Source organism: Cottoperca gobio, chromosome 15 (assembly GCF_900634415.1).
Source record: "Cottoperca gobio chromosome 15, fCotGob3.1, whole genome shotgun sequence".
NCBI classification, from domain to species: domain Eukaryota; kingdom Metazoa; phylum Chordata; class Actinopteri; order Perciformes; family Bovichtidae; genus Cottoperca; species Cottoperca gobio.
The window spans coordinates 15,506,212-15,533,306 of record NC_041369.1 but is presented as its reverse complement, the minus strand read 5'-3'; the positions used below and the strand labels follow the sequence as shown (position 1 = coordinate 15,533,306).

General features: G+C 41.0%; 1 protein-coding gene across 1 annotated transcript; it reads right to left on the bottom strand.

Annotated features, from left to right (window-relative positions):
• Window positions 1-26,653, bottom strand: pcsk2 (proprotein convertase subtilisin/kexin type 2). The gene is made up of 12 exons (XM_029450133.1): window positions 26,182-26,653; window positions 24,263-24,367; window positions 19,918-20,031; window positions 19,374-19,482; window positions 17,939-17,976; window positions 12,302-12,378; window positions 11,239-11,327; window positions 10,502-10,677; window positions 8,416-8,631; window positions 6,676-6,776; window positions 5,078-5,305; window positions 1-1,069 (listed from the first exon to the last, which is right to left on the bottom strand). Exons 1-12 carry the CDS (start codon window positions 26,362-26,364, stop codon window positions 580-582), a joined length of 1,926 nt encoding a protein of 641 aa, XP_029305993.1. The 5' UTR covers window positions 26,365-26,653; the 3' UTR covers window positions 1-579.
• Window positions 26,654-27,095: the final 442 nt, after the last annotated feature.

Sequence of the window (27,095 nt, the reverse complement as noted above, 5' to 3'; positions counted from 1 at the left end):
AACAGCTGAATAGATTTATTATAGCAGACGTCAAAGATTATGAAATATGAACTGAGGACCACAGGCTGCAAAATAAATCACATATTCTTTTCCTTGTTTATATAAACAGTGCATTTCACATAAAAAATATAAACAGAAAGAAGTATCACTGCTCTGTTTGCGAGATATTAAACTTTAAGTAGAATGACACAGAAAATCATTTACAGTCACAAACTGTACAACAGTTGGCAGAGGAGAGATGCAGGGCAGTTAAAGCAAGAGCATTAAAGAGTGGATTATATTTGGTTTATGTACAATTCTGTAGTGTAAAAAATCAGATGATATAGTTTGCTTTCTCTAGAACAGTTTAATAAAGGTTACACTTTTATCATGATTGAATTACAAGAAACATTCATTGACGGTTGGGGGCTAATTGAAACACTTGATAACAAAAAGCAGAGTGAGGAGGGAAAGAGAGGTAGACCAAAGGGTGGATGACGAGAGAGTGAGAAGAACTAAGGAGATTCATAGAAGGATAGAGCGAGATTGCAGAGAGGGAGAAAGAGAAATCCAAAGAGTCGGCAACATGCAGATGGGAATTCAGTTGTTTTTACTCAACAAGCTCTTCAGACTTCTCTCTACAGCCTCATCCAGCTCCTCCTCCAGCTCCTCCTTTTTGGACATAGCAAGTTTGGACTGATAATCACGTACTATCTGGTCTATATAAGGGGCACTTTGTGTTCCATGCAGCATAAGAGTCCACTCCTTCAGGGCTCCACGCTGTGGCTCCTCGCCCTGAAAACCCACCTCCACGACCCAGGTCCCACGGGGGTCCTCGCCCCAGGTGTGGGTGGTCATGAAGGGCCACTTGTCGAAGCCCACCTTGGTATCGTCGTCACGGGGCCTTCTGCTCAGCAGGATGGACTTTGTGCCCATGGGCGAGGTCATGTTGATGTTGAGATCGCCACGGCGGCTGGCGTTGACAGTGACCACCGCCTGGACATGCTCCAGGTAGCGGACAAAGTTGTCCTTCCCCTGACAGGCATCAGTGTTGATGGTCAGCACCACTTTGTTGTCAGTCTGGATTTTACTGGAGAAGGACACATGGGTTAGTAGAGCGGTGTGACAGAGAGACAGAGGAAACTCAAATATCAGTGTTAAAAATGAGCAAAAGTCAAGTAACAAATGATATAAGACACAACATGATTAGATGGCTTTGTATATCCCTGCAGCTAAGACTGAGAGCAGGGGAAATAATCATTTCTACTTATACCTCGCCATGCTCTCTTTTGAATGTGCCAGTAAATAAAGTACTTGAACTAGTTTTCCTATAGAACCACTTCACCTTGATGGAGAATCCTAGGATACATTATATATAACTTTTTTATATTTGGTGCCACACATTTGTCACATATAATGTTCCGGCTGACACCACTTTCAAGATTTGTATTGCTTGCTGTCCAAAAGTCTTATTATGGTTTCATTCAGAATTTATATTTTCTTCACAGAAATCTGAAGAATAGAAAGAAGCTTTACTTTCAGTTATGTGCATCATAAATCGATTGATGCTTATTTTAATCAATAATTAATCTAACAATGGATTGTTTTTTTAAATAAATCAATCAATTAAACAAAAATATCAGTTAGAAAAAGAAAGAAAAACGCAAATTATTACATGTGAGTAGTTGTAAACTGCACATGTTTTACACTTCTGTTTGATAAATTGTCAATTAGAAACAGTAATTGTATCATAAGCAAAGGTTTGAACAATGTGCCATAAAACCTCACTGCCAATGGATTTATACAATTGTATTGTAGAATAATGTTTATTATAAAGCCAACTGTAAATCTGAGGCCTTTTGTCAATAAACTATATGTGTAACATGTAATGTACTGGACCGACTCTGAAGCTAGCCCCTTTTCAGACCATGACGAGATGTGTTCAGAGCAGAGTGTAAGAGCAGCCATGTATTATTGTTGCTTTGTGGTAGGGAAGACATACTGCTGTTCCCATCTCTTTGGGTGATGGAAGGAAAGAGTGAGAACACAGCAGGGCAGGGGCGGTATCCAAAGGTTACAAGGAGGCTTAATAATATTATTAGAGGCCGAGACCGCACCGCAGGCGGACAAGACAGAACGAGAGATATGTTTGGAACGGCACTCAGTTTGAAAAATGATTAATAGAGCACTATGCTGAGCACAGAGAGGTGTGTGATGAAGCAAATTACTAATCCCAGAAAAGCAGAACAATTGACAGTGTGTAAAAAGAAAATATAAAGAGTTATTTTACAAACTAACAAGATACTACATTATCTGTAAAAGTGTTATTTACTGTGTGTTACCAGCTCATGCTGGCATTGTTTCCAGCCTGTGAGTCTGTGTGTGGTGGTTAGTGTAGGTGTGTAGTTGAGGTCAAAATGACGGCTAGGTTCAAAGATGGGTGTTGTCGAAGCTAGGGCGCCGGAAGCAGGGGGGTAGGGAGTGGGGAAGGGGCCATTAGCCCCCCCCCACTCTACGCCCCTTGGCCTATTTGGAGTCAAGGCTGATGTGCAAGATCCCATCGCAAGATGGCTCTAGTTTAATTACTATTATTAGTTTATTAGAATATAAGGACTGTGCGTATAACTAAATCTGGGAATGAATATGTTCAGATCTCACTTTTGAACCCCCCCCCCAAATGATTTTGTACGCAGCAGGTACACAGTTCCCATCAGATAAAGTGCCAGAGTAATTACAGCAGTCGTCCACAGAGCAGAGAGAGGGATGCCTCTGAAGGGCAGGACCAATGCAGATTAAAAACAACCCCACCGCACAGTGGGGCACTGCGTGCCAGCTCCACTGGTAATGAGAAGTTTTCCTCCAGCTAAGTAAGCCACAGCCAGTCAGAGCAGCCATCAGATCAATGCTGAGTGTGTTTGCAAGCATTACCATGTTGGTGTTTATTGTTTTTTCTCTGGTGATAGTGTATCACCAGAGGTGGGCTCGTTGTAATTATATCCCTACCACATAGGAGGCAGCAGAAGCCCTGTGGTGCTGCTGTAGAAACAGTGAACTGATGAAAAAGAGAGACAGTGTTTCTCCCTCATAAATACTCCCTCTACGATCTGTTATTCTCTCAGATATTTAAGGTTTGTCCATGACTGAGCAAAGAGCTGATGCCACTTTCTGCAATGGAACGTCTAAAGGCATACTAACTACTCTGCATAATAGGGAAAGTCCTATCCACTATTATGATGTCCTCAGGGATGCCATATGACTCTTGGGGGATGTTCCTTTGTTATCTTACACTGCTCTTAAGGGAGACACACACACACACACACACACACACACACACACACACATACACACACACACAGGCAGACTTTCACACCATGTTGTCGTGACTGCATCGTCTGTGGAGCACTGATTAGAGACTTTAATAAGGAATCGGAGGTGTTGATGGGGGCAAAACAATGCACAGACGTAGCATACTTAGTCTGCTTCTTTATCTTCACCCACACATTGACATTTTCTCAACACATGTGAAAGCGCAGTGTTGGGTCTCACACATCTACAAACGTGAACACCTCCACCTGGAATCCCGTCCTGGCTCGTCAGTGACGACATGCTGGGCCATTTGTGATTCTCTAATTAGAGTGAATAAGAAGACTAGCCACAGGAAACCACCAGGCATCTCACACACACGGGAGCTCAAAGCCTCAGGATGTGATGAATGGATGGATAGCGGAGCCCTTGGGAGGCGTGCAGAGGAGGAACAGGGGAAAGAGAGGAAGAGGAGGTGAGAGTGGAAAGTGACAGGGAGGGAGGCTTGAAGTACAGAAAAGAAAGGCTGTGGATGAAGGAGATGCGGGGAAGAAGAAAGGGCAACACAAGGGGAGATGCTACTTAATGTGAGAGGAACAAAAACAAGAAAGAAAAATGGGGGCAGAGCCTGAGGATCTCCTCCAAAGCTCATCAAAACACCACTCTAACATTATGGCAAATTAATATTTTCAAATGGAAAAAGATATTTCATTTTCACTTTTGTTACGACCACGGCCACTACCGTCTGCCTTGTTTATCTACGGGGATTATTCTGTGGATGCATGCACCTTTGTTTCCCTATTGTGTATGACCCCCCGGCCCTTGATTGGTTGCAGCGATACCTCTCCGCCCACCTGATGAAGACTGAGTTGTGATTGGAGCGTACCTGTTCCGGTCCTCCAATCCGAGGCGCACTGGAGAGACCAGAGGATACAACTTGCCTGGCCAGCTCTACAGTCGGGGCTGGTGTTGTCAGCCTCAGAACCAAACAGAAGTGTGTACACTTCTGTTTGGTTCTGAGACTGTCGCTCTTGTATATATTGTATGTTGCATTTGGTACTTCGTTTTCCTGCTAGTTAGTCATAACCCTTAGCTTGTGATAGGTTGTTCGTCAGCTTGCTGAACAAGCTGTTTACAGATAGCACGCTAGGTGCTTCGGTGCTGTTTATGCTCTTTACGTATTTTGTGTTAATCAAGTTTTCACCCCGAGTTTGTTTTAGGATTGTTTAAGTTGGGGTTTATTTTTGTTAGTTTGGCTTTAACGCCTCGTTGCTCTCATGTGAAGAGTCCTCCTTTTGTTCCATTTGTTTCCTTAAATGCAACTGAAATCGCCCATATTATATTAATAAATATCTTTATTTATCATTAACATCTGGTTTTATGTTACTCCCTTTTCCCTTCCCGAGCCGGGTCGTAACAACTTTAAATCAAAACGAGATGACCAAAGGCTTTTCAACATCTTCTCAACAATTGTGTTAGGAATGTTGTGTACCATAATCTGTCATACAGAAATCCAAGTCAGATGTCAAAAGAGTAATGCATTCATTAACAAACAGCGCCTGTCAGCTCATCAGTCTCTGTCTTTATAAATCTACAGGACCATCAGATAGACTGAGCAGCTAATCTAAATATTACATTGTTATAAAGTGGACACTCCCATCGCAGATGTTTTATTGAATTACTCAGTAATTAGATGAGTGTGTTTCTTGTGCTCAGCTGGTTTTTCCATTCAAAGCTTTGTTGGGAAGTGTAGAACAAATCGTGTGCAAATGTAATGTGTAGAAATGTCACTTACTGGACATCCTGAATGGACCCGGCTACACAGTGGAAACGCTCAGGCACAGTTTTCCATTCCTTGGACATTTTCACCATTCCCCCGGCGTCCAGAACACCGTAGCCAAACAGGTGGTTGAACTCGAGACCCACGCCATTCCTCCTCCACTGGTGGACCTCGTCATGGAGCTGGTTCCTCTTGGAGGTCAGGACTGACAGGTGCTGCATGTCTCTCCATGTCAGGTTAGGGCTGGGGCGGAAAAAACAGTCACCAGCGTGCATAGGACAGAGGCAGTGGGGGGGTGAAGGAAAGAGAGAGTGATGGAGGAGAGACAATATTGTAAATTCAATCTAGTAGGCCTGAAAAAATCTAATCTAACAAATATTAAAGCATTTATGATTCATAGTTTTGCGTTAATGACATGCTTTCAATTATCTAAACATCACAGTGTCTGTACTGTGAGGCAGATGGTTGCCTTTGTCTGTGTCTCCCTCCTTTATCTCAGCAGTGTGTAGCGACAGCTTTGTTCTGGATGACTCAATGAGTCCTGCCGTTGGTTCAAGTGTGTTTGGGCAGTAAAAAGGCCGTGCAGTCGTGCTAACAGCCTCATGGTTTATTTGCCGCCGGACAGGGTGAGCATCCGCTCCTCCCAACAGCAACATCATTATTGTGTGTGCAGAGCAAACAGGGTTTCTTTACCCAACTCCACTAAATGGTGTCGGTTAATGACATCAGAATCTTTAATGTGAGAAATGAGGTGTCTGAGAGAAAGGAAAGGCTCTCCTCTGGGATTTTTAGAAGCAGTAATTCTCCAGGTCTTAGATTCGTCATATTCGTTTAATTATGTGTGGGCAGGTTTACTTAAGTGCCATGTGTTTTCAATTAGTTTCTGATCCACAAGGAACAATCTGCTCTGAATTATAAAATAAACTCCAACTTGTACCACAGTGTTAATATGACACGGTTAACACTTGTTATTAATAATTGAAGCTTTGCTATCACCATTTAGCCTACGTACAATTTTCAGGTTGAGGTAATCACGTACTGCAGTGGGTTTTATCATGCCAGTCTGTATGCTACATGCATAGGAAGTAATGAACAAAACAGAAATGCTGAGTCCATCTTAACAGTATATAAAGTGTATTTGTTTAGCCTTTTTACTGAGATATAAAGAGCACTGATCCTTATATGATTTGTGTACTTGGCACAAGCAGTCCACTTTGTGGACGACAGAATAAGTGCTGTTTTTCTTTTTATTCGACTTATGTTTGTGATAAATAAGGAACTCCGTGAAAAGTGGGGAAATGATGCATGCATGCTTTTAAGGAGTTCAGACACACACCGAGAATAAAGGATCCGAGGATGGAGATTGACAGAGGGAGTCGCTACTACACATCAATGCACTATTAAAGCTCAAGGTTGTACTTTAAGAACGTCAAGCAGCTCTTAAGTGAATAGCATACATTTTACTTTCAGCTGAAATATTATCTAAATCTAAAGGTTTATAGCATGTTATCGTGAAACCATACCTTCTGACCAGCGATTTCTCCAGCAGAGAGGAATCAAATGTGTAACGTAATAGTGTTTTATACAGAAAGTCCATCTAATTGGGTACATACTTTGCCTCAATAGCCAGAGCAAAGACACCAGCTGCCTCTGGAGCTGCTGCTGATGTCCCAGAGTGACGCAGCGTGCAGTTTCCATACAGGTCTGTGGTCGCCTGAAATAACCAAATCACAGGATTGTTTAGTGACTAAAGACTCTCCCCTTTCTCGAAACAGTACACTACCATATCTGTTTGAACAGTCTCTAAGCTCAGACATTCAATATTCACATTTCTCAGAAAGCATTTTCAGTTCACAGACTTGTGCTCAATCAATATAATCCTTTTGCTTCAAGGATAAACATGAGTGCAGAGTGTACATTGGCTGAACTGTTAAATACACACATCAGCAGGCCAGTTATGTTTGTATTTACTGAATAAGCATTTCATTATTTAATTTGGTGCTTAATTAGAAATGATAACAGATTGACTGAAATTAGAGGGGAAACCCTAGGGAAGATCCGTGGCTCTGTCAACAGCCAAAGGTGATTTGCATAATCGCAAACACAAACATTGCAGCTTTTGTACACTGGGAAACGCGTGGTATAGAGAGTCGCTCTGTATTCTTGATGAGTGCATGCTAAAATACAACATAGTATTCCTTTTCTTAACACCAACCATCAAGTTCAGGAGAGTACTCTCAATGAAAGTAAGGAAGTAAGCATCACATGACATGCATTAGATGTCTCTCTTTTCAGAGATGGTATGCTTTCATCCATTCTTCCTTTCAACGATCACACATGGTGACACAATTCTAGCCGCGATCCAGTTACAGGTAATCGTGTATGCTAAGGTCAGTCACTCGATTCACTTTGTTGTCTCTCCCTGTTCCCTTTTGTTACTTTTCTTTTCCCTCACAGAAAGGAAGTAAAGCACTTTGATAGAAATTAACGAGAAAAAAAAAGATAATAACATATAAAAGAGGAGTCCATTAAAAATATTTTCCTATTTCTCCTGATCTCATCCAGTAGGACTTAAACGCCATGATCAACACTGTATGATCATAAATAAATAAATACAATTTATTATTATTATTATTATTATTATTATTATTATTATTATTATGGCGGCAGCTCTGAGCATCTACAGCAGAAAGATGCATCTGGATGTCCAGGAAGGTAATCACAGAAGAGCTATTCCTCCACCTGAACCTTCATTTTTCACAACCAGCCAGCATTTACAGAGTAACAGCTTCTTAAGCTGCTGTCACATGGTCACCGGTAAAACTGCTCTGCGCATGCTGTTCCGTTGTTTTCCTATGGAGAGAGCGGTGCCGCCGACTAGGCAGAAGTGCTACCCTCGCTGTGGCTTACTGCTCGGAATTGCCACCGAGCGCTGCGCTCAAAGTTCAAATTATTTTAACTTTGACCTTGATTGCCGCTGACCTTTCAAACCGCAACCAATGAGATAACAGCCGTATGAAGCGGCACAGGCAAGCAGGGGAGGTAACCATAGAAACAGAACTAACTAGCTACCTCGCGGTGAGCAAAGATAACATTTCCTATTATGTGAAGGCAGCTTTACGCTTTATCCCTGGCCTCATCTAATCTTTCCGAAAGGCCTAGCACACAGTGCGTGCCGGGCCAACTGAAAAGAAGCTATTTGCAGTTCAGTCTATCTTTGTGAGACATACAGTAAAAGGTTACAAAGTATTGAGACGTCTTTGACTGCTCAAAGTGCACATACAAACTAAAAACGGCGACTTCGGGGAACCATGGAATGTCAAAAACATGTGCTTGAACACAAATGCACTCACAACGCCAGCCTCTGGGTTCCTCTTGCGTCCGTTGCTGAACGTGGATGCCAGGGTGGAGGAGCAGCTCTCATCGTAGAGGGCGGTGCGTCCATCATTGATGGCTGAGTTGATGGAGATTGTCCACATGCTCGAGGCATAACCGTCACAGTTGCAGTCGTCATAGCTACCACCATCTCCTGATGCCCACACGTAGATGCTACCCTTTCCTCCGCGCCCCTAAAACAACATGATCATCATCACAGTTCTGCTTGTTACTAGAGTGACATGCATGGGATGAAATGAGAATTGGGAATTTCACCTGACTTCAACTGTGCGGTATGTGTCAGTGTGTGCCAGTTCACTAATTATGTACATAATATAACTCCGAATGATCAAAGGACGAATTTGAATTATACAGCTAGGACAGAAAAAGCAACTGAAAAATGTCATAATGTTAGGAGGGAAATTTGTAGCAAATATATTGAGAACTGAAACTGAAACTATTAATCAATCAAATCCTTACCTATACTTGCAAAGCTGATTAAATTATTCCAGTGCTTCGATCACTTTAATGGCTCCAGATTAAAAAAAAAAAATGCACTTAAAGTCTTTTAATGCACTTAATAATTGGGCTTCCCAGTACGTTTCTGACGTACTCACGGACTACAATCCAATCAGTCCTCTCGGATCATCTGATGGCAAAAACATGACCATCTTTAACCAAGAGACAGGTGGAGGAACATAGCAACGCTTTAAGAAAGTAAGTCTGAATTAAGACAGGATATCTGGTTATGGATATTATCCTGCCTTGCTTTGCTGCAGCATTCTCAGCATATTATATGTCTTTTTATTGTAGTCAAGGCATGAACAAATGAAAGCATGTATCTCCTTTCTGAACATCCTTTTCCCAATGGATACATTCTGTACATTCAAACACACGGTACAAATGTAATCTTTGCAGCTGCCTTGAAACATGAAAATACTATCTGTGGCTCAACGCAGAGAGCGTACTGTTCACCACATGCTGCACCTGTTTCTACAAAAGGCCGACAGTTTCCCCGCAGAACAAAAGATCAAATGGAGGAGGAGTGGCATGTCCTCGCCTTTATTTATGTCGCTCTCTATTTGAATAGCAAAGACAAGTGTGAGCAGTTGTTGAGCTCACTTATGAGCTTCAGGCCTTCTGTCTCCCGCACAAGCAAAACAAAGCGCTTTCATTTTGCACGTCACACGGTGTCATTTATTTCCATTATTGATGGCAATTTGCCAAAGCACACCGTTATATTTAAGACGCAGACTTGAAGCCGCTCTGTCTGACTCAGTTGTGAATATAACATAATGTGCATCTTAATTGTAAACGTTTCCTTTTTTTGCACACATAATGTTCATCCTACACAGTAGCTTATAGAAGTGGTCATTAGAATCAAAGAGGCTGATGCTTGATTAGTTGTGTTTACATGATCAGAGATTACAGTTCGCTTTGCTACCCAGCTACCCTATCATATTAAAGCAAGCCACACCTGCCTGCACATGGTGCATAATGATTAATCAAGCAAATAATTGCCATTGGCTGAGTGCGTGTGCGTGTGCGTGTGTGTGTGTGTGACTGCCCTTCAACCAGAGGGCTTAAAGTGTCCTTCAGCAAGACCAGAATGCCTAATCAGCTCCAGAAGCCCTGAAACTCCACTCTGACTTTTTTTTGTTGTTGAGGGGGGCAATGGTTCATTGATAGGAAACACATTATTTTGCAGTTAAAAGCAGTGTCACATATTAGGGATGCTGTAATGAATTGACTGTCCAATTACATCCTTAGCCTCTAAACGGATCAGTATCAACACAGAGCAACCTCAACATGAAGACCTTTTGATGTTCGTATTAGTGGTATGTAAGTAGTAGTTGTATTGTAAATCAGATTGCCCTGTGAGGACAGTAAAGCTCTTTACAGACATCAGTCAAAACAAAAAGAGTGAACAAGACTAATAATCTACAGAAGCAAATTAAACAGACTTGACAGGAGTGGCTTGATACAAGTGGAAAAGTTTACACAAGTTACTTTCTGGCACATTATTATGAAACCCTCTGCACAGCGGAAATGGCGTTGACTTACTTTGTTGACGCCGTCAGCCATAGCCTGCAGCGTGAGCTCTCGGGGTCCATCCACAGTCTTTCCGTCATCAGTTGGTCCCCAGCTGGCGCTGTAGATGTCAATAACCTGAGGCATGTGGCTGATGGATGATGCCTCAATGATGTCAGTCATAAATGGCTGGTCCAACATCCTGATACCTGAAAGAGCAACATCTCCATATGAATCTGACATTACAATTCTGGCTACTAAATTGGAAAACCATTTTCAGCTCGCTAGGTTTACCATATCTAGACTGTCAAGATGGCACAATGCAACACATTTATAGCATCTCAACCCTTAACAATAGCAAGAAAGTGATGTCAGCTTCATAGCAGCAAATCAAGGAGTCAATACTCATTCTGTTATTTATGCTGTGTTATTCCCAGAGCAGATTTAAAGAAAAATCTATATATAACGGAAACGTGGAGCGGTCCAGATTAATGGTGTTGTCTTGTTGCTGGACTCTAACTGACCTCTGCAGTAATTTGCATCAATGCTATGAGGAGGTATACCGTTTGCTCCAATACAAATGTGTTCCAAACAATGTTCTTACACAATAACATATTTTATACATGATGCATACAAAGTAAATCACTCTCATCATACCTTTGATCCCTTCATAACAACATTATACAGAAATTGTATTTGCTATGTTCTCACTAAACTGCTCATTGTCAGTCCTCTCACTGTCCGAACTGCAGCTTAAATATGACACACACCTGCCACCTTGGAGTTGTAGGCGACACCCACACCACAGATGTTGTTGTTTGCTGCCGCAGACACTTCTCCAGCACATCGTGTGCCATGACTGATGATAGCAAAAAGCAGAGAATGTAGTTATGAATATTTGCATGAATTTACATGCATTTACATAAGGATATTTTGTGGATAGATAAGATTTCCCGGATTAGATGCAACTCCTGCTTTTGCTGACTTTGTGCCTGACTAGAAATTGTTAATAGAAGAGGTTTTAGCATTTTCCGTAGCCATAAATCAATTAAAATTAGCATAAACAGTCTGTGACCTCAAGAACGTTAGCTCATGGAGAGGCAAGAAAATATATACATTAATGTATCAAACATTCCTTCTGTGTCCGACTGAATATGCACATATCAGTGTTTTGTGTGCACCATGTGATGTGTTTATTTCTCCATCCCTCCGCTCTCTACAGGGACACTGCAGAGAGTCAACCCCTCTCTCCCAGCATGCTTTGCTACAGACAGGCAGCTATTTATAACAACCAGCTGATTAGCCAGCGAGTTGTGCCCGACAGTCAGCAACTGCTACACTGGCAAACCCAAATACTCCCTTCTCACTCCCACACACAGACGCACACACAAACACACTTATGAATCTGAGCAGATGGAGGCATGGTGGAGGAGGAGAGGCGGAGAAAGAATATATTCCTCTTTGTTCCTCACTTCGACATGTGTTGCAGTGGCAGTGGATCACCGGTGTGATTGGGAGATGGGAGGGAGATAAGGCTTTATCAGACAGGAGGTCACCACTGTGAACACTGCCACACTGAGAGGAGACTTGTGCTAGTCCTCCTTTATCTACCTTGTCTCCTCCAAGTGAGCGGGTAAAAGTAGGTATTATGTTTTTCTATTGTGTTGTGTTGGACCGCAGCTCTGTTTATACTGCACCATTATGTCTTAATGGAAGTATGTGAAGAGAAAATCAATAGAAGAGAGCTGTCAGACTCCAGGGAGAGAACACACACGCACAAAAACACACTGACTATGTGTATATATAAACAGGGGTCGGCCGGGTGAGCTTTACCTGTTGAACCAGTCGTCTGTGTAGCGCGGAAATGGGAACGGGTCATTGCTGCTGAAGTCATAGCTGGCGTCGGCATTCTGAAAGGACCAAATGGATGCATTTACAAAAACAACAAAATCAAGACAGAAAAACACAAGGAGAGAAAGCAGAGAGGAGCATTTCATGGTGAAGTGCTGACCTTATCTCTGTCTGCTCTTTCATCACGATGGGTTTTTCCAAAACATGGCTTTCTACTGATGCTTATACTTATAGTTTATTAGGTACACTGAGCTATAACTAACTTGCCTGGGAACCAGACGAATCTGCAAGCTCATGTTTTGTTTACTCTGGCAGATGCGTCTGGCCCCCCTCCGCTTTGGACAGATTGCCAGCGGTCTGAGACGTGCCGGGTCAATCAGAACCGTTTATCTATTATTTAAAAAACAAACCAAGATGGCTGCAGCTGATGTGGAACTTTCTGTTAAGGCTCCTATCGCGTCAGTGTTGAACGAACTGGACGATATATTTTTGATAAAAGCAAAACAATCACTGCATTTTCTTGATAAGAAAAACATGTTTGCCATACTTCCAACAGGATTTGGCAAAGGTTTAATATACCAACTCGTATCTGCACGCTGTACTCTGTTTGAATGTTTCTGTCGCTCAAGTTTCGTCCTAATGTGCTGTGATTGGCTGGTACTACTGTTCTGTAATTGATTGACTATACTGGTCGGACCTGGTCACTGGTTGCTCAGCGGTTCTAGACTCATTTGCATTTGTTATTTGGTCTGACGATTTCAGGCTAATAACTAACCCACATATATTATGTATGTCTGTTTGTTGTTGTGAAGCACTTTGGTGCAAAACCTCTTCTGCTTTTTAAAGTGCTATATAATGAAATAAACATAAATGATAAAAACATTACAGTTAATTTAGCTGACGCTTTTTACAAAAATGTTTGTTTAATCTGTACAAAAACCGTAGTGTATGTTGTGGTTACTATTTCTACCCCCTGGGGGTCGTGGACCCCCTGTTGAAAGACCTATGCTTTAAAAGCACCAGTGTGTAGGTGTGTAGGCTTTACCTAGCGCTCAGCCCACCCTTTCCTCCGGTGACCTTCAGGTAATGTAAAAACCTGAGAGGCTTTGTCTAGAGCCCGTGTTTCATTTGTCCGTTCTGGGCTACTGTAGAAACATGGAGTCGCAAACATGGAAGCGACCCCGCTCCCTATGTAGATATGAAAGGCTCATTTTAAGCTAACGATAACAAAACAATTCTTAGTTTCAGATGATTATTTACTAATGAAAAAATAGTTATGAATATAAAATTCCTTTTCTGCCAATAAATCCCTCTAAATCCTACGCACCGCTCCTTTTACTTCAACAAACCTGCTATAAATGGAGGCTGCAATTTTAAGTTTTTTGTTAAAAACTGTTTTTAGAGAAGTTAATAGAAACACACTCAAATCTAACTACAAGTCTTTACTCTGCGGCGATACTGGAATAATGTGTGGTCACAGTGGGGATTTCAAGCTGAGAAAATAATGGCCCAATCACTGCCAGCATTTAATTCCACATGGCCAAAAGTAATAGGATCAGAAGGAACAGCAGCGGAAAAGCAGGAGAAACTAGACGCAAGAGACTCATAGCTGCCAGAGAGACGTTATGCAGTCAACATAATTCCCAGAATAGCCATGTCTGAAGATCTCACAAACACACAGAGTTGGATTCAAGATCCAAAAGACATCCTCGGGAAAGTCTCACGCCTATTGCTCTTTCTGTAACACACTTCCAAATGTCATTGAGGTTACTGCAATCTACTGTACTCTCTCTCTCATGTCACTTGCAGTGGTGTCCATTTAGCAGTGTAACCCAGTAACAGGTACTTCGAGTGGTCATTGGGTATATAGAAGCCACAGCCGTGGTCATTAGCCATACAGCTGAACACAGCAGATCAATCTTGGGGGCTGTGTCCACGCTCCGGCCTGTCAGCTCTGCTGGCTGACATTGACACAAGATGACTCAGTCAGCAACAAAGAGAAAGCAAAACAGCCAAAGCTTACTGACCCAATGGAGAAACACTAATTATCACGATGTGGAGCAGGTGACTCGAGGGAAGTAGCAAATGCTGATGACGAATAGGGTGACGGTAGAGAAAGATTCATAGCTCTGTGATTGTTTAAGGAAAATGTGATGATAAATAGAAGAGTAAATGCCATCTCAACTCTCATTTGTGATTTATTTCTTCTTCTCTAGATATGTAGGTGAAACAATGCAAAAACCAAAATATTTTTAACAGGTGGCACAACAGCAGCAGTGAAGCAGGTGGTTAAGAATGTGAAAAGAAAATGTTATTGTGTAGTCACGAAGAGAACATTTGTGAAGAGAGAACATGCCACTCCTTAGCAGGTGTTGTGCTCATGTCAAGAGCAGGAGTGTGTTTCTTTTTTTCTTTCATTAAATGCAGTGAAAAGTGCTGCGTCCCGGTAATAAATGACAGTGGGGAATGTCCATGAATCACCCGCTGTGCTTCTCAAGCTCATATCTTCCACTATCAATCAGACTCTTTTCTTCCTCTGGTGTCCTGTAAACAACTGGGGTCGTAATAATGGATTGCACCCAGTGTCAGCCACCTCACCTTTCCCCGGCAACCCTCGTCTGTTCCCCGCCCTCTGAGCGAATAGTACTTGAGAGAGCAAAGACTCAAAGCTGCAGTAGCGTAGGCTAGTATGCCCCACTTTTTCTAGAGATAAAAGAATAATATTCAGATTTAAATGAAGTAAAATAAAATGTAATATAATATAATATAATGTAAATAAAAGTAGCCTACTGTACTTAAGTATAACATTAAATGATTGTACTTAACTTGAATATTTCTAGTTTCTGCCACTTGTAGTAAAACAAATAAAAATAAACACTTCCTGAAACCATGTTGAGTTTGTATGTGTGTCATATGGTTAAAGTCATTCATATATAAATGAATGAAATGAAATATTGAACTGTAAATACAAACGATGGTATCCTCTCTGGGATCGTATCCCAGATGGCAAACGTTATTACATAAAAAAAACGGGAAATGTTTTAAAGATGCAATGCATTGTTAAATATTATACAAGTGGTTCCAAACTCTTTTGGCTTGTGATCATTGTATAAAAGCAGTGGGTAGTTATTATCTTTACAAGATCTTTTGGCATTTCTGCTTTATTTGATAGTGACAGCTTAGCACGAGACTGGAAAGGCAGGGGAGAGAGATGACATGCATGATGTCTATGAGTTATGAGCAGTTCTGCCAAATAAGGATTTCCTTCCTCAATATTTCTCAGATGGTTTAATTTAAATGATGATTCAAGGTCCAAACAGGAAAATAATAATCAATATTTCACTAAATAAATAAAGTAAACAAATAAATACAATTTAAAAAATATATATATATTCTATGCTAAAGTAAAAGTATCAACAATGTAAACATTGTCAATTTCAAGTTAAAGTCAGAAATTCAGTAGTATTATCTGCTAAATGTACTAATTCTGCTGAAAAGTTGCTCCTGTGAATGACATATTGTTCTAATATATATATATATATATATATATATATATATATATATATATATATATATATATATATATATATATATATATAATAATACAGAATCTGAACACTTCTTCTACCACTAAAAAGACAAATATTTTAAATTCAGAGTAAAGCTTGTCATGCTGTTTTGGATTTGCGTTATTCCCTAAGCACAGAGAAAACATCCTCATGTATCTCTAAGGGCCATTTGTTATCATGGTATCATGGCTGATTTCAACAGTCCATTTGGTGCTGACAAACCTAATCTATAATCTAGTGAGCAGATGCAGGATTTCTGCATAATGTGACCTTACTTGAAAGTCACTTGCAAGATGCTTTACAGTCAAAGTAAAATGAGAGAAACTATTTGAAAAGGTCCACGCCGACAGTGAAGACGGATACTGGCCTTCTATCTGCTCTTGGTAAACGGTCGATCTTAAGCCACTTCTGTCGCAGCGAATGATGAGACCCCAGCACTATACATCTCTGAGAATCTCTTCTAGGTCATTTTGTGACACTCTCACCTTTTCTCTGTCTATCTCTCATACAAACTCAAACAAAAGCAACATATGAGATCAACTTGTTATGTGACATGTAACTTCCCCGTGTGTAATAGTGCAATAGTTCTCTTTGAGACAGAACGAAACATTGTAGGAATTAAGTCAAATTGAACATCACGATTGTATTATAAATGTATTAATTCAGTGAAGTTCAAGACTACTGCTACCTGATAACAAATACTGTTAAAGGTAGGAGGAAATAACCATCACAGAATATCTGCTATTACATCCCTTAGAAGCAGCATGATAATAAAATCTTTATCGATGTATTTATTCATGCAAAAACGTATTAAAAGTACTTTAACTATTGGCATTTGCAGGTAAATATGCCATGAAATTTAACCTACCAAGTTAGAAATGTCTTATCTCAGGCCAACACATTCTCACAATTACCGCACCATATCAAAATATTACTTGTTACACTTTGATCATCACACCAAATGGGAAATCTTGAAAAACAAGAACGCCCAAACATTTGCTTGTCCAAAGCAGATACGCAAGTACACACAAAGTACTACACACAAAATTACACTTTGTTCTATTTTATTTAATAAGTCAGCTGATAGTAGGAGGATTGCATACAGTATGTCTCTATCTCTCTTGTACACGCTCATACAAACATATACTATAGATCTATGCACAGCATGATGCATCAATCCAGTAGAGCGTGCTCCTGCATCACCCCGGCTGAGGCTGAGTGTTATTTTTGGGGCCAAGGCTCATCTCTGTTCACAGGCAAAAAACATGCAAAGGCAAGCAAACATAGTGGGAAGTGTACAGACTCACGCACACGGGGAAAAAACCCAACACTTATGTAAACCATGTTTAAAAGGATCACGCAGTGTTCACATGAACTGAGGTGGAAAAGCAAAACAGAGAGCACACTGTACTGGTGTAATCTTTAATACCTTTTTGCATCAATATATTAACAAATAAGTCTAGTACGCAAACTACTGGCATTTCTTAATGAAAAAGCATGGACATATTTGTCAAAATGATGTCCTTTGAGCCCAACGAAACCCCATGACTCACTCTTTCACAACACCTTTCCTCTGGAAGGTTTCCATTTAAACATCCTGGATTCAAGATGACAGAACGGTGCAGTCGCACTGACGAAACTACACATTTTATAATCAAGTCGAACTAAGCCTTCTGCATTTCCTTGTTCCGTTTATTCATCCCTCTTGTCCTTTAAGGTTTTATCAGTATTCTGGAGATAGAGCATCACATTATGCAGCGCCAACTACCCTGGCATTATCTCTGCTTGTGACAGATCGGCCTGCCATTGTGCCAGCCACAGTGCAGTGTGCATTAACATTAAACAGCTTGGCTGGCCGTCTGCCTGTCTCTGCATCCTCCAGGAATACAAGGAGACTCGGCAGCCATGAAGGCAACTTGGAAAGCACCTGTCACTGCCAGTGTCGCAAAAAGCCCATGAAATCCACCACCTGAACCACCTGCTTCACTTATTAACAGCACTTCAAAAGAATGAAGGAAAGTATGAAATTCAATAACACTGGAGTACTCACATAATTTGATGCCAGGTCTGGATGTAGATAGTCGATGCCTGAAATGTGATTTTGACATTAATCAGTGATATGATTAAGCCTTAGAGGAAGTGCTTCACAGAGGATAGTGTGGCCTTAAGTGTCATATTGCTATTTCACCACAGTTTCACATTTTAGTTTTGCTAATGACTTGATCGACAAAAGATTAATTGCCAACAATGTGATGATTTGCTACTTTTCTCTAGTTATATCACAACATGTATATCTTTTGGTTTTAAACTGGATGCCAGTTGTGGTTAGGCGACAGCACATCACAGGCGTATCAAGTGGCATTAGGGAAAATAATCACATTTTGAGCCTGTTTTTTTTTTAATGGATTATTTTACTTATTATATTTATTGCTATATTGTAATACTGTATTCGTTAGTTAAAATGTACTATCTATTTACAAACCGTATTCCTACACTTTACTGCCAATAACTCTTCTGCCACTAGTGGCTGTCGTGCACTTACTGTAAATAAAGTAGGCAAAGGCCTTGCATACACAAGTGTATCACATACTGTTGCAACTCTTAGACCATTTACCAGTAATGCAGTAACACTCATTTTTCTTTTACTTATTAACTCCACACTTGGTGAGTTTAATTTCCGTGACATACAGAAAGGATTAAATGCTTCTTTTTAGGAGTTTAGAAAATACAACTACATTTTACGCTTGAAAATGGAAACGTTGGAAAGTTTTGCAATTTTGTAGATACATGGTTGCACAGCTTTTGAAAAACTTAGTCCTGTGACTCAATACATCACAAAAACCTTTTCTTCATACCAAATTATCAGTGGTCACCATACATATTCTGATAAGCTGTCATGAGCCCTCTCCCTGCCTGGTAACACCACTAATTGTTTTCAATTATGTGCCACTCTGCTCCCTGCTCTCTCTACTCTGTCTGATTACCTCCACCTGTCTCTGCTCTGCTCTGCTCCACCCTCGTTAACCTACCAGCTGCACTGCATTTACCACTCATCATGCCCTGTATAGAAAGCCCTGTTTTTCAGTCCACACTTGTCAGATCGTCTGCAAGCCTGCATCGGAATCCTGCCTGTCTGCTTTCAACTCTGACTCCTGATCTGTGATCCAGGACCTGTCACTACTACTCTGATCTCCAGCCCCAGTAAACCCGACTTGCCTTTCGCCTTACGAGTTTTGAATATCCCTGGTGTGTGTCTGTGTGTGTGTGTGTGTGTGTGTGTGTGTGTGTGTGTGTGTGTGAGAGAGAGAGAGAGAGAATCCTTGATCTCGAAATTGCGCTCCTGGGTCCTCGTCTGTCTGTCCTGACATAAGCAAACTTTTTTTACTGTTAATTTTATTGTGTCAATAAAGTAATTGAATAAATCGGTACGATAAATATACGCAGGTATAATAATATAATGCTAGAGTAAGAAACGCTACACTCACCGTCGTCCATGATTGCGATGGTAACTCCTTTGCCTGTGTAGCCCAGTTGCCAAGCCTCAGCCACATTAAGATCCAGCCCAGGGGTCCCGTCTGCCTGGCCCGTGTTTATCTAATCACTCAAACAATATGGAGAACATCCATGACTCATGGCACCCAGGTGAGCCAACATTAGAAAATGAGTCTACATGGAGGGTGTGTTTTTGTGTGTGTGGGAAGGGGAGGCTATGGATAACAACTGTTTGGGGATGGTAGAGTGAAGGTGAGAAGAAGGGTAAGTAAATGTCATACCAGAAGACTGACGGCAAACTTGCCACGGCATAAAATTCCCGCTTGCCAGTTAGTATAAACAAGAGGGGAGGAAACTAGGCGGCATGAGTGCAGCGTTGAGATGACACGGACAGTATTGGCAAGGCTAATTAAAGAATGTATTACAACGTGGATTCATAAAGTAGTGGGGAATATGCCTGGCGTCTGAGCAATTAAGTAGGAAGAATGGTGGTCAGTGCTGAAGGTCAGGCGGCATGCAGACAGCTGGATTACTCACCAGATACCACTGTTTGGTGAATAGGGGGTCACTCATGTTGACTTCAATATCATTGATATCTCTGTAGCCTCGCTTCTGACGATCAAAACCCTCTTGCTCAAAGACATTCTTCACCTAGAGAGAGAAAAGCAAAAGAAAGGCCAAGTCAGGGTCAGATTAAAGGCAACACAACAACTCTCACAAAACATTTAAAAGGATCATACAAAGAGCAAAATGAAATTGAAAGTGCACAACAGTGCCTGTGCTGGAACGCACAAGTAAAACTAGAAATAGGATTTGTTCTGACGAGTGAGATGTAGGTGTGTACTGCTCTGTGCTCAGGAAATCGGCAAACCCAGCTGTGCTGTACTGTACCATGAAAGCAGAACATCATGTAAATCAAAAGGCCCATTCTTCTCCTGCTAATCAGAAGGGCTGCAGCTGGAGCCAAGGCTTCCAAACTCACCTGCCACACAAAAGAGTTTTTACATTTTCTTCTCCTCCTCTTGGTACATTTTCGAGAAAAAGCCACGGCAATTACACTCACAAATACGCTTGTGTTTCTTTTAATCATCAAAGACACTTAGAGGTGGATGAACAGCTGTTTTTTGGATTAGAAATACCCACTGAAAGCTGCCACAATGCCATTTAGCAAGCAGCAGAAGATAACATAGGACAAAGGACATACATGATGGGGATAAATGTCTTGAAATGTAGGTGCCTGATTAGCAGGCAGCTGGCATCAAGATGATTGGGTTTCTTTGGCAATGATGTTGCATTTTCATTTCTGCTACATTTAGAAATCAAGCCAACAATACACTCCCGATATATCACTGTCTTCATCTCCGTCAGTAGTTGTGAGGATGACGGCAATCAACAACGATAGCCAATCAATTCAGCCGTCCTAATTTCAAATTGCATTCCATTTTCTGTGACGTTTCATCCAATAAGCACCTTCAAAACTGAAGAGGTTAAGGAGAGGCAAAGGAAGCATGAGTCATTTAATCTATTAGAGTCTGGCAATACCTAAACCAAGCCTATAAGTGAAGCTTTCAATTTGTACTTTAGTTGTAGGTCCTATTCTGTCTCTTTATGTGTGTAGGTTTACTGGAAATACTTTGTTGGCCTACACTACCTGCACTACAAATACATCTCCACTGTAAACATTTCATTGACAATCGTATTATATTTTCTTATCTGAAATACTGATTATAATAATAATTAGAAGAAAAAAAAACATTGTCAAAGCTACATTTTAAATCTGGTCCCTGTGGCTAAATGTTCCTGTTGTGCTTACCCTTAGCAAATTCACTCGAGTGTGACCGAGGGGAACGGGCATTGTCCGGTGTGTTTACCACCACAGATAAGAGAGCAGAGCAGCACTTAAGATGGTCTTTTAAAATGGCCAAAGCCTATTCATCTAGATCTTTCTTCTATGGCGTATACTCCAAGCAATCAGGATGCACACACACTGTAAATCAACACGTCAGTAAGTCGGTTTAATGACAAGTCAGTTCTGAAAATAATCACTATATTTGCATAATTATATGTATTGGAGGACTTTTAAATGGCACATCCTTTCACCAATGTTTTTTTTTCTTTTTGAATTGGCCTCATGTTACATTTGTTGTCATTTAAATGAATTCACGCTCAGGTAGAAACTACCAGCACTTTCTAGAGTACAGTATCCCCCCCATCCATCATCAGTTTATTCCATCACTTGGCAGGAGAGCTGGTATTTCCCTTGAGACGGCATGTCATACTGCCCACTCACAACATCAACCAGTGCCCATGCACCACCATCACCCGCAGCCTTTGCCCCTTTGCCCACTGCCTACTCACAACGCTCCAGTTCACTTCAAATCAAAGAGCTGTGCCGCCTCTTCCCTTTCTCCTTGTCATTATTTCCCTCCAGGCTTTCCAAGGCATGTGTCTTTCAGGGTCAGGGGATGCTGCTCATTCACAAAGATTTATTCTGTTTTCCACCTTTTATTTATTCCACACCTACTTCCTCATATACTTTACATTGATTTTGAATGTATTTGTCTCATGTAAAAAAATAAATGAGAGGAAGGAGGGATGGGTGGGTGGATGGGTGGGTAGGGGGAAGGCACGGGTATGTGGATGAATAGACGTCTCGTTTGAAATCAATGTTGGACATGAGATGTAAATGGACAAGAGAGGACAAGGACACATAGAAAAAGAAGCAAAGGAATACAAGGAAAAGCTCATGGGTGAGTCAGAAGTGGGTCAACATGCTCCACTAATAGTCCCACAAAGAGTAGGGCTCCTCCAACACTACGAAATCCATCCAATACATTCAATGCTGCTGCTCAATTAGACAAAAAGTTACACTCTTATTTAAACTTGAAATACTATTTAGGTTTGTTTTTTTGCATAATACATACATGTTCAGATGCAACAAACTCCTTTATTTTTTTAAAGAACTGCACATCTAAGACTGAGATATGTCCGCCGTACCGCCTTGAAACCTGGGAGGAAGACACCTCAGACTGATAAACAGGCAGCATTAAGTCCCACTAGCTGACCTCATCCATTCCAGAGATGCACACAAATCAATAACTGTTGTGTTGCATATGAGCATGTCAAGCATCTGATTAAAACCCAGCATCTGGAATGTAGACCTGCCCATGTCCGTGCTGTCACACTTCCATTAGCTGTATTAGCTCGGTGGAGTGGCTCACATTTATTTTCATTAGCACCTCTCACAACCACAATTAGAGAGGTCAGTTGATTGTCTGCAGCAGGACCTCCACTTTCAGCGCCTCGATCGGTGGACGGAGCTAAACACACAGCTCAGCTGTTTTATTTAGATTAGAGCTTGAAGACACAGCAGATCTTTGTGTTTTATATTATCAAGTACATTGGTCAATTTATCAATGAACCCATCGATGGAAAAGTAATCTACAACTACTGAACAGTGTTTTGAGTTATTGTTCAAGCAAACCCGCCTAACATTAGCTGGTTTGAGCTTTTCCTTGTCTTATTACTGTACATACATTTTTTTTTAGGTTTTGGACTGTTGGTCTGAAAGAGAAAACATCAATTAGCGGACGTCACCTCAAACTCTGGGAAACTGAGTTCCACATCCAAAATGAAATACATTATTTCAGCTTATAATTTAAATGGCTTTGGACTTTAAATGTGAACATAACTTCATGCTGGAATAGCACATTAGAATATAACTCATACTCGCAAAAATGTAGCATACTTTATCATTTACAATGCAAAGGCGGTACCACTGCTCCACCTAGGCCTAAGTTATGTGTGTGTCTCATCAAAACGCTTCACAAGAAGGCATTTGAACACAAATAGTAAAATACAAAAACGCAACATAACAAAGCAAACACATTCAAAGCAATCCAAAACTATCACCAACGGCACGTCTATAAAAGGGAGTTTAAGTAAGTGATTTAGAGCTGAATATTGAATTAGTCGCATTCCACAGGGTTTCGAGTTGCCCTTTATTTTCACTTTATTTTCTTGAGACTAGAAAGACAGAAAGGATTGTGCAGCTTAAGATAGTATTATATTACGTTTACAGTGTAGTTATTAACATCAGACCATAAGTATCTAGTTATCTTTAATAGCACATTGTGTTCTTCTGTCCTTTCTGGTTTTCACACATCAACCATAACTCAATAGAATTGAACTGGATATTCAGATTTTAGAGATTTGTTTTTTCAGAAAATATTCAATTTTGATCGTTCGGTTGGTCCTTTATTATCATTGTGAGGATGGGAAGAATGATTTCCTGTTAATAACTACTGGCAGTGTTTGACTTGACAGTTGCTATAATGAATGCTACTATTATAACTGTGGACCAGCGCTCCTGTCATCATCATCATCATCATCATCATCTGTACACCATAAGATTTTCCAAATACTCACACAGTTCACACTCTCAGCATTTGCATGAAAAATCAATAATCTCTTCTTTACATCCTCTCCCTGCTTAATTAAATCACCCTGATTCCATGTTCTTATTTCATCTCTCTGGCTATATTAAGTGATATGTGCATCCTCGTGATGTTGGCTCATCATTACAGTGAGTCCTGTATTTATCTTGTGGCTTTTGATGTCATGTCCCCAGTGAGCTGAGGTGGCTCTGTGTACCTGAAGCTGTAATAAATATTTGGACTTTTGCCATCTTGTTGCATGGAACTTTCTTACTGTATTGCTAAAGCGCTGATGCTGCACTGTTTTCTACATGGACACTAGCCTCAAAATAACCATTGTCATGCAAAGCGAATAGGGAGACATGCTCTTCTAGACACATGCGAACAGTAAACACACAGCGTGTTTTTCTCAACGTGCATCTCTGTGTGTGTGTGTGTTTGCTTACCCTGCGGTCTTTTTGAAGCTTCTGTCTGCTGCGGGCACTGCGTTTGCTCCGCCTCTTTGAAGTGTCCTGAGGATAGAAGTGAAAGAGCCCCTCTCCAAAGGGAAGCTGGGTAAAAAGTAAAAAATAAAAAAACGAGAGGAAGATAAATCATAAGCAGAGATGAGAGACAACACATATGCAGCAATTATAAAGTGTGTGAATTGAAAATACTAAACATATGATAATATAAAATATAGACGAAGGACAGCAGGTCATCTTCCAGGTGGGAACAAGAGCACTGATTCCCCGGCTCTCACCTAGGGTCTATTTTAAGGCACTGGAGAACAGTGCTGGAATCAACCATAATAAATCACAAGGGCAGGGAAATGAGATGCATCATCTAGAGCTTTCCCTCCGGCAGATTAAAGACCCCTTATGCTTTTATAACAGCCAGGGTACGGGTCAATCCAAACCAAACGCTTTCAGATGTGCCTGTCGGATCTAATGTGAAAATGAAATTCTCATGGAAGAAAAAGGGTTACTTATCTTCCACTGCTCTTTAATTCTACCATTGTGGCACAAAAACGATGAAAGCTCATGTATGCGATGCAAATAACAAAAAAATAAAATAGGCTGCACATCCATTTAATGTTCCGTTAGTAATCGTTCAGGTTTGTTTTTTATCTTTGTTGATCTCTTTCTCTCTCTTTGTGTTCACATTTGTGTGTGTGTCTCGGGTCTGTGTCCCAGTCTTGTTAATTAAGCAACAATAGCAGATAATTCAAACGACACAGACATTGTTTAATGATGCATATCCCATTAAGACAAATATAGCTGCAGATTACATAACCTGGGAGGCAGGGAGGTAGTAGATGGGTGGGGGGGTGGGGGTGATCTGATGCCTACAAGAAAAGGAACTAGCAAACAGGACTGCTGCACAACCAGCACACAGATATGATATTATGATGGGTTACAGATTATTGTGGAGGTAAAAAAATAAGAAAAATCCCCATTCAGAGCAGCGCAGACACCCCTCTGTTCACTGCTACGCCTCACTGGCTGAGGCTCCGGCCAATTTCACCCACACATTTATTTTGACATGTGACAAGATACACACACTGTCAGGGAATTATTTCCATTGGTCTGCCATAAATGGCTTGTTACGTCTCTTGACATGTTTCAATACGTGCTGCATTTGTCAAGCTATTAAATAAGACCTATTGTCTCAGGTAATAAAAATGCCATATCTGCAGGGAAGGCCATGTACAGTATGTCACGATATGCAATGTGAATACACTATATGTGTGTGAGAGATCGAGAAAGGTGTGTATTTCATGTAAAACCTGGTGCTCAAATAATTATATGTAAATAAACACAATTCTCCTCATTCACTTTATTTATTTAACCAATGTAATGACTAAGAATACAAATAATGAAATGTATCAAATGTATCTCAAGACTTAGCTGACCCCTTAACTTCATGTTTTAGGAGATGTAATGTCAAAATTAAAAAAGTATTTTGCTTAGTAGGACACTGAAATTGGATGTGTTTGGAAATATAAATGAATTAGGCCTGGGTAGCTTTGAGTCCCCGGGGCTATAGGCCAATGGGCAACCTACTAGCCAGGGCCTGCATTTGAGTAGGAATGACGTCATCAAATTAATAAAAAAGTGTATTGAAGTCAAACCAAAATAAAACCCCGAGAAGCCTCTCGATTTTGTTCTCTACTGAGCTGCCTGTGTTTCTAAATACGCTATGTTTGACTATTTCTGATGAAAGGGACAATTAATAAACGTTGGCAAATAGGTTTAGCTATGTTTTTAATCTAATTGCTTTGATTTGCAATAATACATGTTTCTTAAAGTTTTTCCTGACAAGGAAGGGGGGAAAAAGCCTATAGTGCCAGCATTGTGTGACAATTTTATCCGAGGACGCTTACCTTGCGGGCACTCTGGAACCCATGTTGTGTTGCAAGTTGGTGCGCCTCATCCTGTGCGTCCTCGTGCAACTGAACCAGAAGATGGTCCGTGAAGACTGCTTCTGCAGCCTGCGTCGCGAGCAGCAGCGCGTTCAGCAGCACTATTAATCCCACGGCTGTCCCATGTCGGGGAGATCCACACATCGTGTCTGGCTTGTGTCAATCCGCCTGTCTGGCTGCCCGTCGGAGTGAAATCAGTGTGCGGGATGCTCCGCTCTAAAGATGGGAGCAGGAGGAAGAGGAGGAGGAGGATGTTAAAGGGGTTGAATCAAAGCTTTTGCGGACTCATCTTCTCGTCGTCAGCCTCTGGAAGTTCTATTTCACCGAGATGTCGCCGCTCCTGCTGGGTAGAGCGAGTGGAGATGTTGTGTGTTGTGGACCAAACCTGCATCCTCAGCTTTCTATCTCTCCTCTTCCTCCTCTTGTCAACTGTAATTCATTTACCTTACTCGCTCGGGTAGTATATGCGAGTGACGTTGTACCAATGGGCTCCGGCGGGCGTGTCCCGTTTCTTCTTCCCCCAGATGAGCTCGGGGACACTTTTCAGCACCTTGGAGAGCTCCTCCCATAACCCTCAGAGCTGATAGGAATTGTATTGATCAGTAGATCATGCTTCTGGCCTCATTGGAATGAAAACACAGATTCACGAAATATCTCTAGGGACAAATGTGCTATATATAGCTCATGGTGACCTTTATAACTCTTCTAATATTCAAATAGAATTCCTTTAGGCACAATTCTACAATATACTATTCACAACAAATGTTAAACGACGTGCCGTATGCCGTATGTTGACCAGTCTGACCCTCTTTGTGTAGTGGAATGTAAGAACAGTGCCACTGGACTATAATTGGTCATTTGGATGTGAACGGTAG